The sequence below is a fragment of the Oreochromis niloticus genome, linkage group LG15 (genome assembly GCF_001858045.2).
Source record: "Oreochromis niloticus isolate F11D_XX linkage group LG15, O_niloticus_UMD_NMBU, whole genome shotgun sequence".
NCBI lineage: Eukaryota > Metazoa > Chordata > Actinopteri > Cichliformes > Cichlidae > Oreochromis > Oreochromis niloticus.
This window is the reverse complement of record NC_031980.2, coordinates 27,397,467-27,408,946: the sequence shown is the minus strand read 5'-3', so window position 1 is coordinate 27,408,946 and position 11,480 is coordinate 27,397,467. Positions and strand designations below refer to the sequence as shown.

The window sequence follows — 11,480 nt, the reverse complement described above, 5'->3', positions numbered from 1 at the left end:
TGCCAAAAAATCCAGCTCACTGATGCCTAGTGGTTGATAGGCTCAAGCTCAAGCACACCTGGCTTATGTAGCAAGACAACAATCCAAAACACACTAGCAAATCCACCTGTGAATGGCGCAAAACCACCAAAATGAAGGTTCTGGTTTGGCCAAATGCTCCAAAAGGCATTAAAGCCACAAACACAGAAGCAAGAGCTCTACTCAAGTGGCCATTAGAGGAATTGGAGATTTTGGGACTCCTCATTTGGCTTCATTTTTCGGTTCATTTTTTTTAAGGCTTGATCGGAACCTTTCAAACAAAGATGCCACAAAGACCCACAGTTTCACAGCAGTACATTGCATTATAATGAGATCGTCTTTACCCATCAGTGATTTTAATGTTGTGGCTGATTGGCGGATGGCTCAGTTCACTGTATCACTGGCTGATGTACAGACTTCTCTCGGTGCGCTACCACCTGTCTTTACCTGTCTGCCTCTCATCCTCACGGCTTCCTGTCTGTCTCTGCCTGACACTTTGACACATTCTCACAAAGTGGCCATCGGTGCTGTCATATTGCCACATGTGTTGGAGGAAGAATAACATTGTGACACCACAGTGTCACAGCGACAAAGAGTCCTAAAAGCTTAGCAGAAGTGAGTTTGAATGCTTTAGTCTGTGTGTGTGATGAGGGTGAAGAGGATCATAGCTGCACTGCAGTCATTTTTTGTAGCGTCACAGGAGAGCTGAGCGACTACATGCTGATGAAAAGGAATAAAACGGCAATTTAGAGTTCTGCCTTCTTTTAAGTTTATTGAGCATTTTTCATGCTGCTGAGAAAACAGCATGAAAAATGTTCAATAAATATTCAATTACATTGAAAAAATGTTCAAAAAACACCAAAAACACCTCTTCAGTCAAATTAATCTATACTACTTTTTATGCTTACTTATGCTACTAGGGCCTTCCCATGATGCTAGTGTTTCTTCTTCACTTACTTCTTTTCATTCACTACGTGTTCAAACACAACTCTGCATTTAACAAATTAGTTATTATTCATCTCTGTTGCTCTTCGTCTTTTGTCCTCTCCCTCCCCTCACCCCTAACCAGTCGTGGCAGATGACTGTCCCTCCCTGAGCCTGGTTCCTGTTAAAAATGAGTTTTTCCTTCCCACTGTCACCAAGCCCCTGCTCATAGAGGGTAAAATGATTGCTGGGGTTTTCTCTGTATTATTGTAGGGTCTCTACCTTACAATATGAAGTGCCTTGAAGCAAGTGCCTTGTTGTGATTTGATGCTATATACATTAAATTAGACTGAATTTGTCAGTGTGAGTACTCAGCACAGAGTACAACTGGTACAGACACAAACTATGATAACATGCAAGTCATAACCCAGTCACAGCCAGGCTGTGCCAGATTGAGTTTAACACTTACGTATAAAGGAGCTGTGAACACTCACATTCTTCAGCATGTGAACACACACCTGTGACAAATTTAACCCATGGTATCATTTTTCAAAAAGATTAAAATCAACACTGAAACTTACAAAAATTAAAACTAACTATCAGCATTGGACCTCATCAAACATTACAATGCAATTTCACTAAAAACATCTCAGAGAACACACACCTGTTGTTCGCTTGCTCTCTGGACTTTTGGCTATTTGTCTGTGGCTTTAATGAATGAAGAAAAAAAAATAATGGACAACCCAAACAGCTGGAGGCAACAATGGTTAACAGTCAGTCTGTTTTCTCAATATTATTATTAATATTTTTGCAGAGCAGCAGACACAGCAAAATGCCTGGGTGAGGGGTTTTCTCCCCCATTAGGATTTGAAGCTTGCATTCTATAAAGGAGCCAGACGGTGGGGTTAGCCTCACAGTTTATCTGTTCTGCAGGCTGTGGCCTCATTAGTTTCTTTGGCGATAGAAATGACTTCTGATTTCAAATTAATTGATAATTTTATACATTTATATTTTCACTATTATATGTGTTTGCATGTATTTATGCACATGTGTGCATGAGTCAGTACTTGCTTTAATAATGTGCACATTTTCTTTTTCTGTCCGTCCACGACATGAAGATGTTTTGCTCCTGTCCTTTTGTTTGCTGGTATGTATATCTGGTTGCAGCACTTAGCTGGTTACAGACTTGGTCGTAGGACAAAAATACTCTGACAAACACACAGCCAACCAAGAGCTAACACAGAGGCACAATTCACAGCGCTCACAATTATTTAGCAAACAAAAAACTGTGTGTTTTGTGTGTGTGTGCGGAGCACGCGCAGGCACGTGCACGCACACTAGGTGCTGCTCTTTTAAATCCACCTGTTCACAGCTCTTCCCCGCGCGCTCCGCTCGCCTCTGCTGATAGGTCTGTGACGGTGAGAGCGGCGTTTATTGCCGCCTGTGTGCTGTGCACTGTGGCAGGGCTCCTCTCTAACAGCAGCTCAGCGCAGAGGCCGTAGCAGCAGGGCTCCTCCTGCTGCCGCTGAATGGATTACCTACTTATTCACCTTCCCCGAGTGGCTCTGCGTGGACACCTCGTCTCGCCGCCTTTCTGTGATTTCTGTGCTCGCCGGGACTGCGACCACTGATCATGCACTGATTTGCGAGCAGCTCTGACTTCGGAGTCGCCTCGCTGCTGCTGCTGGGTGAACGCACAGCTGATCATTCGGAGAGGGGCTATCTGCAACAAATTGTTGCAAACATTGTGAGGGGCGAAGTCATGGTGCCAGCACCGCCTCGGCTTTCCGTGGCACTGTGAGAACTTTCTTTTCACCCCCACCCCCTCCCCCCCTTGCCCCTCTTTCTTCTTCCCCCTTGCCTCTCTTTTGTTTTAGATGTTTGGCTGCAAGATCGTGCTTCCTCGGGAAATTATCCACGTTTCCCTTTTCAATTATGTTCACGTTTGCTGCCTTCTGCTACATGCTGTCTCTGGTCCTCTGTGTGTCCCTGATTTTCTTCGCAATATGGCATGTAAGTACCTTACACTGGGTATTATTGGATATATATGTTTTTTGGGGTGGTGTGGGTGGTGTCTCTTCTTTCCCGTTGTTGATGGCAAGGTATGTGAGTGTATACTGAACTCGCAGGTGTGCGTAACAGTGCTAGTTGGCTTTAGCTTTAGTTTAAAATGTGAATTTAATGTTCCACACTTTACACATCCCCATCGACCCAGTTTCACACACACAGAAAGCGCCTGCATCCCTGTGCAGCATCCTCCAGATCAATTAAGCACACTTCCCTTCCAGATCAATTACGGAATCTTGTAGAGCGTTATCTCTCTCTCTCTCTTCTCATCTTCCTGCTCTCTTCTCATCTTCCTGCTCTCTTCATATCCTTTTAATCAAGCATCGGCTCAGCTACATACCAGTGCCAATATGGCTGACTGCATTGTGATATTTGAATAATCTTATTTTTTGCTCCCTGAGCAACATCTCCATCATGTAGGGCCTTGTATAAAGACAGATTTGGGTCAGGTCTTCCAGCCTTTTTTCCAGGGTCTGTCTTTTACATAGACCTGATGCACTTGGGGTGACTGATCCTCTGGCAATTCCAGCTAATAGTTGGTGTGTCTGTCTGTCAGACAGTGACCCATGTGTCAGCAGAAATAAAGAGTCCTAGACAGTAAGGGCACAGACACACGTGGTAGCACAATTACAACTAAGTGATCACGCTGAAAACACCTTTATGATGCCTCACAAATGAAGTGTCCTCCCCCGTTTGAAGTAGATGTCATGGTGGCAGAAACAGGAGCCAAGTGAAACAAAACAAATGTATGTGATGTAGGATGTCATGATATACATGTAAAAAAAGGTTTCTGTCGCTTTTATAGAATGCTTTCGTCAGAGATATTGTTTAAAGCAAAAACAGAATTGTGACTTTAAGTGTATAAACAAAGTTTTTAAAGGAACATAATGGAGTGATGTACTCTCTCGTATCCTTCCTACAGAGTGCATTTCATACTGGGCAAGGTACCCAGGCTTTGCCTGAATATCCACCAGGTCACCAGGGAACCACTTAGCTGTTAGCTTATGGTTGGACTGCAGTTTGGCAGTTTTTACAGCACTTCAATTGTTCCACATTTTGTCATGTTACAAACGTATTCCAAAATTGGTTAAATATTTACATACTTGTTATGGGGGGCTTTTACAAGAATTTCAAGGAAACGTTTTTACTTTTTCATAATGGGGTACGTCATTATGACATTCAGCTGAAATTATAATTTAACTAAGCCTTAGGAACACATGATATCACTAAAGACAGAAAAGACTAACACTGATGTAGCAACCAGACGCCATAGTGTGTCAGTTAGTGAAATTCAGTTTCTTCCAGTGAAGTAAATAAGTTCATTTTCTTTCAGCTTTGAGGTAAACAACTAAAGTATCTGTCAATGTCAGATATTTTTTTACCAATAGGATATTGCTGAGTGACATTCAGTGCTCTCCATAATGCTTGTGTCAAAGACACAAGTTTTGTAGTTTTGCCTCTGTCCACAGCAACAGTGGACTGTAAATCAACTATCAATATGTGAATGAAATGCAGGCTGTCGGTTTTGATTAAGCGGGTTTTACAAAGTAATACATAAATGGTTTCAGAGATGCAGCCATTTTTTTTTTAATGAACAGTCCCTGAATTTCACAGGCTCAAAATTAATGAGAGGCTAATATAAACATAAAGATTAAATGTAAAGACTTTAATACTCAGATGAAAAAAAAAAACTTGCAGTCAAAGTCTCCCTGAAGTCTAGAAACCACGGACGTCACCAAAATGTGATGTTTCCTCGTCTTTACATTGGAGGGTTACCTACACACCTGTTAGCTCCAGGGTGATGTGCAGCATACAAATTGCTTTATATGTGACTACAAAGAACTAAAATATTTCTAGTTATTCTTGTGTATAGATCAGGAGTGTCAAACATAAGGCCCCAGCGGCAAGAATCGGCACAATAAAGACACCAGTCCGGTCCACTTGATGGCTTTGGAAAATGTGAACTGTATTCTCACAAATTTTGTAACTTTTCCGAATGATTAAAAACCATAGTAATTAACTAATAGATAAAAAATAAATAAATGACAGAAAAGTTCCTTCTTTTTTACCATCTAATACAGAAATTTCTGAAAAAGGTGAATGAAATAGATGTCTGATACAGTAAACGATAGATGTCTTCATTTACTTCGGCATTTCTTTGTCTTGTAGAAAAACTGACATGTGATATTGATATTGCATTTCATTTTGCATTGAGACATTTCAGGGATTAAAGGTCTGTGAGAGTTCTCAGTCATCCAGGTCATGGTAATCTAAGAAGCTTGGAAGGAAAAGCAACTGGACTTCTTTAAGTTTCTTGAAGATTTTTCTCCTCTCATCCGAGAAGTTTCTTCAGTTCTAAGACCAAATGGCGGAGAGTCCCGGGTATTTAAACCTAGTGGGAGTTGTCCCTTGGCAGGGTTGCTGACCTCAGCAGTGGGCCTCAAACTATCATGTGACTTATTGAGATCACCTGATACAAGATGTGAGTGGGCGTTAAGGCATCTGGGAAGGGATCTCAAAACTGGATTATAGATGGCAGACAGTTGGTGTCGTAAGCCACCGCCTCTGTTCAAAGATGGTCGTTCACAGTGGACATAGATGGCTTCTTTCACTCCTCTTTCAAACCATCTCTGTCCAAAATGTGAACATTGGCATCCTCAAAAGAGTGACCTTTGTCCTTTAGAGGCAGATGGACAGCTGAGTCTTGTCCTGTCCAGGTGGCTCTTCTATGTTGTGCCATGCATTTATGAAATGGCTGTTTGGTCTGTCCAATGTAGAGGTCTGAGCATTCCTCGCAACACTGTACAGCATACACTATGTTGTTAAGTTTGTGATTGGTAGTTTTGTCTTCGGGATGAACCAGTTTTTGTCTGAGTGTGTCTGGGTCTGAAGTACACTGGGATGTTGTGCTTGGAGAAGACTCTCCTGAGTTTCTCTGACAAACCTGCTACATAAGGGATGACAATATTGTTCTGTTTGTCCGTAGTTGGTGTCTGGCCTTCATTTCTGTGCATCTTTGCTGATGTCATGAAGGCCCAATTAGGACAACCACATGTTCTTAGAGCTTTCTTTACATGTGTGTGTTCCTTCTTTTTCACTTCTGGCTTAGAGGGAACATTTTCTGCCTGGTGTTGTAGGGTCCTGATTACTTCAAGTTTGTATTCCAGAGGGTGGTGGGAGTCAAAGAGGAGGTACTGGCCCGTGTGTGTGTGGGCTTCCTGTAAACTTCAGTGTTGAAGTTTCTATTCTCCTCAACATGCACAGCACAGTCCAAATATTCGCTGGTGAACTTTGTTTCTATCCACTGAGTGTATGTGAGCAGTGAAGGCTTCTACTTCTTGGGTTTTGATATTGACCCAGGTGTCATCAACGTGTCTGTACAAGTGGTTACCTGCTGTAACTTTAAAAGAGCCAAGAGCTTTACTTTCCACTTCATGTTCCTTCAAGTTTGGCTACTGTAAGTGACACTGGGGAGCCCATGGCATATCCATGTTTTTGCCTGCAGAAACCCTTATTATAAAGCTCTCTAAAGCTATATGCATATGCAGCTGCAGAGCTGTCACTTTCTGCCACGCCACAAAAACACGTCATTAGTACTTAGAAACATTAAAAAGGTCTAGAGAGGGACAAGATCCACATCACATCCTTCAGTGTGTTGCCTGTGATGTAAATTCAGTACCAGTGAAAAGAAAGATCACAACTCAACATTTTGCTCTGTGCGTTCAGCAATAATCCAGTCGCACCGTGCCTTATTGTGCATTCTGCTTAAGGAGGCAGAAACAGTGTGGAGATGCCTCCTCCAATAATTCCCCATTCACATTGCCATACAGACTTGCAGCATAATAAGCTGGGGCTCCATACTGTGAGGAATCATAATTAGGAAGAGGCTCTGCAGTGTAGTGTGGGGAGCTGCTGAGCCAAAGCTGCATGTTAACACCAGCCACCTGCCAAAATGCTAGGGAAATTTGGCTCAAACTCTTCTTTCACTTCTATCAATCATTTTGGCAGGTGGCCATCTCTCAGTCTGTCTTTGTTTTTCAAGTTCTCATCTGGTTTCAAAGACAAAAGAAAGAAAAAAATACTGAACCCTGGTGCCACAGTTGCTGCTTGGCCAAAAGGTTAGTTTTTAAAGCCCCGAGCGGCAGTGCATTGTTAAAAAGAGCAAGCGTTGTGAGTCAAACTACCCAGGGTCAAATCAGGCTATAAATAAGACAAGCTAGTGTAAATGAACAGATAAAGACAGAGGCTGTGAAGCAGCCCACACACAAAGTACAATGAAGAGGGAAATAAAATAAGTGAAACATTACAGACTCTGTCAGCAGGTAACACGAGTGATAGAAGTAGACAGAAGTCAGTGACAAATAGCTGCACACGGATGGACTTCTGTCAGTAATTGGCCAGTAAAGTCAGAGTTAATTAGTTATATCTACTCCTCTAGTCATTCACAGTTGCTGATAAGTGCTCTTCCATTCACTCTCATCTATATTCATATGAAGTTATTCTGTAACATTTGTGTAAGTAAAAAAAAAAAGAGCAAAAAAGACATGATGGCTATCTTTGGAGTATCTATTATTATTAATCACCTTCCTCTCCATGGCCATCTCTGGATTGGCTGAAGTGAAGAGGTAATGAAGAAGGAACAGGTCCTGCCTGTTCAAAATTCTATTAAAACCAGTGTGAGACAAAGACACATATTGTTGACAGGTTTGTTAGATCACTGTTCCACTAATCAGACTGTATAAGTGCTTCAATGATTGGAGGTAACTCAACGCAATCACCCAATAACTGCAATGAAAAATAAGAGCACTTAGAGCATGCAACTCCCCCCCCCCCCCAGAATATTTTTTTTTTGATGTTTTTATTACAATATGATGAAGTCAGCCTGTGATGGCGACATTGTGACACTGACACATTTTTTTATTTAGTCATACAACTCTCTCCATGCTCTTTAATGTATTTCTCAATATTGTTTCTTGAATTTTTTTTTTTTTTTTTAAATTTTGACTTTGACATCCATTGTTAGCGCCCAAAGGTCGGCCACTTAGCCAACCTAGGTAACTCATGTCCCCCAAGGCCTAGTATACAGTTATGCAGCTTGAAGACAATCCATAAAAAATTGTTGGTAGTATAAAGTTTTTCTGATTTTTTTTTTGTTTTGTTTTGTTTTTATACATTCGGTGAAAACAATTTGAAAATGATATCTCGAAAACTTTGGACGCTAGACTGCTAACAAACTGACAAACAAACAAACGGAACTGATTACTTATCCCTCCCAGTGTGGGGGGGGGGTGCAACTGTAAGGGCTGCCCACCTCTCACATACAGAAGGCAAACAACCAGGCAGAAATACACACATGGTGGCTATAAATGATGAAATGTGTTTTGCATTGCCCTTTTGTAGCTGTTTTAGTTCAGACCATTATCATTACCAACGCATAACATACCCAGTGTTGGTGTAATGTATTCCACTACAGATTACAGAATACATGCCCCAAAATGTATTGGGTAACGTATTCTGTTACGTTACTCAATGAGAGTAACGTATTCTGAATACTTTGGAATACTTAATATATTATTATGCTTTTTACAACTACCTGAATGTACTATTGCTGTGTGATTTATTACTATTACTGAAGGTTACTCACCATACCAATATCAACTAGATTTTTAAATCTTAATATAAAATGAGTAACAGTAGGGTGGGCATTAGGTAAGGCTGCACTTCTTGCAGCAATCTCATATAGAAAACTATTCCACGCATATATAGTAAAGGGACCTCTGGCTAATACATCGAGTTCCATGTCGGGCTCCGTGTCGGGCTCGTAGCCGAGAACTAGCTTTACTGTGTTGTCTGGGTCAACTTTGCTACTGAGAGACAGAGAGGGGCGTTGAACGGCTGCTCCAACGGAACATATTGTTTTGGAGGAAAACACGAAGACAGTGTACAGTCGAGTCTTAATAGCTTACTCACAACTGGGCTCCTCAGGCACTTATTTTGGCTGCAGTGTTTATTATTATATTTGCATGCTTCCATCTCCCGTTTCTGGTCGGTGACAACTCGTATTTTTTGAGTCTCCTTTTTTCCCCATAACGATAACGGGTATAGCAGTCCATTTTCCCTGCAGCACGGACTACACTGCCCACGAGGCTACATTCCTTAGGGCTACGCCTGTAACACTTTGCCTATTGCCTTCATATTAAATAATTTTTTGAATAATAATATAAAAAAATATTTCTTCATGTCATTATGCAAGTAGAGGTGACATGGGCCGCGAGAATGAGACACAGCCATTAGAGCCTCTTAATGTGTGTTTTGTTTGGGTTTCCAGGGGTGTGGAATTACCAAAAGTAGAGAGGGCATAGCCTAACATATGAAACAGGAAAAGACCGCCATGTAATCCATTTATTTCAACAAAGTAACTATATTCTGAATACCACATTTTTAAACGGTAACTGTAACGGAATACAGTTCCTCATATTTTGTATTTTAAATACGTAACGCCGGTACATGTATTCCGTTACTCCCCAACACTGAACATACCGACGATTTGTCACGGCCCGAGGTGTCTCCTAGTAACATGAAAGGTACCCATCCATGGCCTTATGAAACGCGCCGGGTTCCCTATTGAATCCAACAGAATGCCACTCGCAGCGGTAACACATGCTTCTAGTAAAGGCTCCAGCCGTCCATTCCAGCCCTAACTCTAACCTTAACCATATCACATTGCTAAGATTTTAGAAAAGGTTGCTGCTAAGCAGCTTATAGCTGTTCTAGATGAATACAACATTCTGGATAAATTCCAGTCTGGTTTTCGTAGAGCTCACTCTACTGAAACTGCACTTATCAGGATGTCACTGGAGACTCTAATGAATTATGATGCAGGAGAATGCTCTGTCCTGCTGATGTTGGACCTGACCTCTGCCTTTGATACTGTTGACCATCACATTTTGCTAGATAGGTTGAGACATTAGGTGGGTATATCAGGGTCTACTTTGGACTGGTTGGCATCTTATCTGTGTGAACGATCTTTTTCCGTGGCTAATTCTAAATACAGGTCCTCTTCTACTTCTCTTGAATATGGTGTGCCACAGGGCTCTGTTTTGGGACCTTTATTGTTTTTGCTGTACATACTCCCTCTTCAGCACTTATTGAGCACTTTTAAAGATATTTCTTATCACTGCTATGCAGATGATATTCAGTTGTATATCTCCTTTAAGCCCCAAGATGTTTCCAAACTACTGATTTTGCATAGGTGCTTAGATTCCATTAGGCGATGGATGGCTGATAACTTTCTTCAGCTAAATGAGGAGAAAACTGAAGTCCTTGTTTGTGCTCCCAAAAAATTGGTACCTATGGTTATGGAAAACTTAGGCCCTCTCGCTACATTTACCAAACCTTCTATCAGGAACCTTGGTGTAACTTTTGACTCAGCTCTGACTTTGGACACTCATGCTAATTTATTGGTTCGCTCCTGTTTTTATCATTTAAAAAATATTGCTAAGCTGAGTCCCCTTGTTTCACGCTCAGAACTAGAAATGGTCATCCATGCATTTGTCTCATCTCGTTTGGATTATTGTAATTCTGTGTTCACTTGTTTATGTAAAACCTCTGTGGATCATCTGCAAGTTGTTCAGAATGCTGCCGCAAAGCTTCTGACCAAGTCTTCTAAATACTCCCACATTACACCTCTGCTGATCCAGTTGCACAGGCTCCCCATAAAATTCAGAATCCACTTCAAGATTTTGACTTTGACATTCAGAGCTCTGCATGGACAAGTACCAACCTATATCAGAGATCGTTTACATCAGTACATCCCCAGCAGGTCCCTGAGGTCATGTGATCAGGGCTTGCTGGTCGTCCAACATACGAGGCTGAAAATGAAAGGTGATAGAGTGTTTGTAACTGTGGCCCCCAGACTCTGGAACCTCCCTTCCTTTGAGCCTGAGATCTGTGGACTCAGTGGTTTCATTTAAAAAACAGCTAAAACCCCATCTTTTTAAACTTGCTTTTGGTTGATTTCTGTTTTTATGTTTTAGCTTTTCTGTGAAGAACTTTGTGATTTTTTTTTTTATTTTTTTTTTTTTTTTTTTTCTTGAAAGATGCTATACAAATAAAATGTTACTTACTTACTTACTTACTTACTTACTTACTTACTTACTTACTTACTTGCATAGTGTTTTCCAAAGTGATTCATGATCAGAACGTAAAACACACTTACATGTTTAGATTCATTCCGTCTGACTCTCATGCCTCCGAACGCGTAACATACCGGTGATTTATCACATTTGTCGGTGTGTTATGTGTTGGGATGATAACGTGCTGTTTAGTTATCTTTTCAGTCATTTTTTTAGTGTCCTTCTTATTGTTGTGTGGGATATTTTTGAGGATATTTGTTGTCTCTTTGCAGTTGCTTTGGCTCTTTGTGGACATTTATAGTCTCTGATTAGCTGTTTTTGGTCTTTCAACCTTTC

General features: G+C 41.1%; 1 protein-coding gene across 5 annotated transcripts in view; it reads left to right on the top strand.

Annotated features, from left to right (window-relative positions):
* The first annotated feature begins 1,926 nt into the window (after positions 1-1,926).
* Positions 1,927-11,480, top strand: part of cnih3 (cornichon family AMPA receptor auxiliary protein 3) — a 159,716-nt gene continuing 150,162 nt past the window's right edge. Inside the window, exon 1 of one of the 5 annotated variants that reach the window (XM_005460249.4) lies at positions 1,927-2,955. In XM_005460249.4, the coding sequence (XP_005460306.1) occupies positions 2,878-2,955 (78 nt within the window). In that variant the 5' untranslated portion in view covers positions 1,927-2,877. The remainder of the gene's footprint in view (positions 2,956-11,480) is intronic. The other 4 variants (XR_003214168.1, XR_002056632.2, XM_005460247.4 and 1 more) reach the window with 4 other exon arrangements.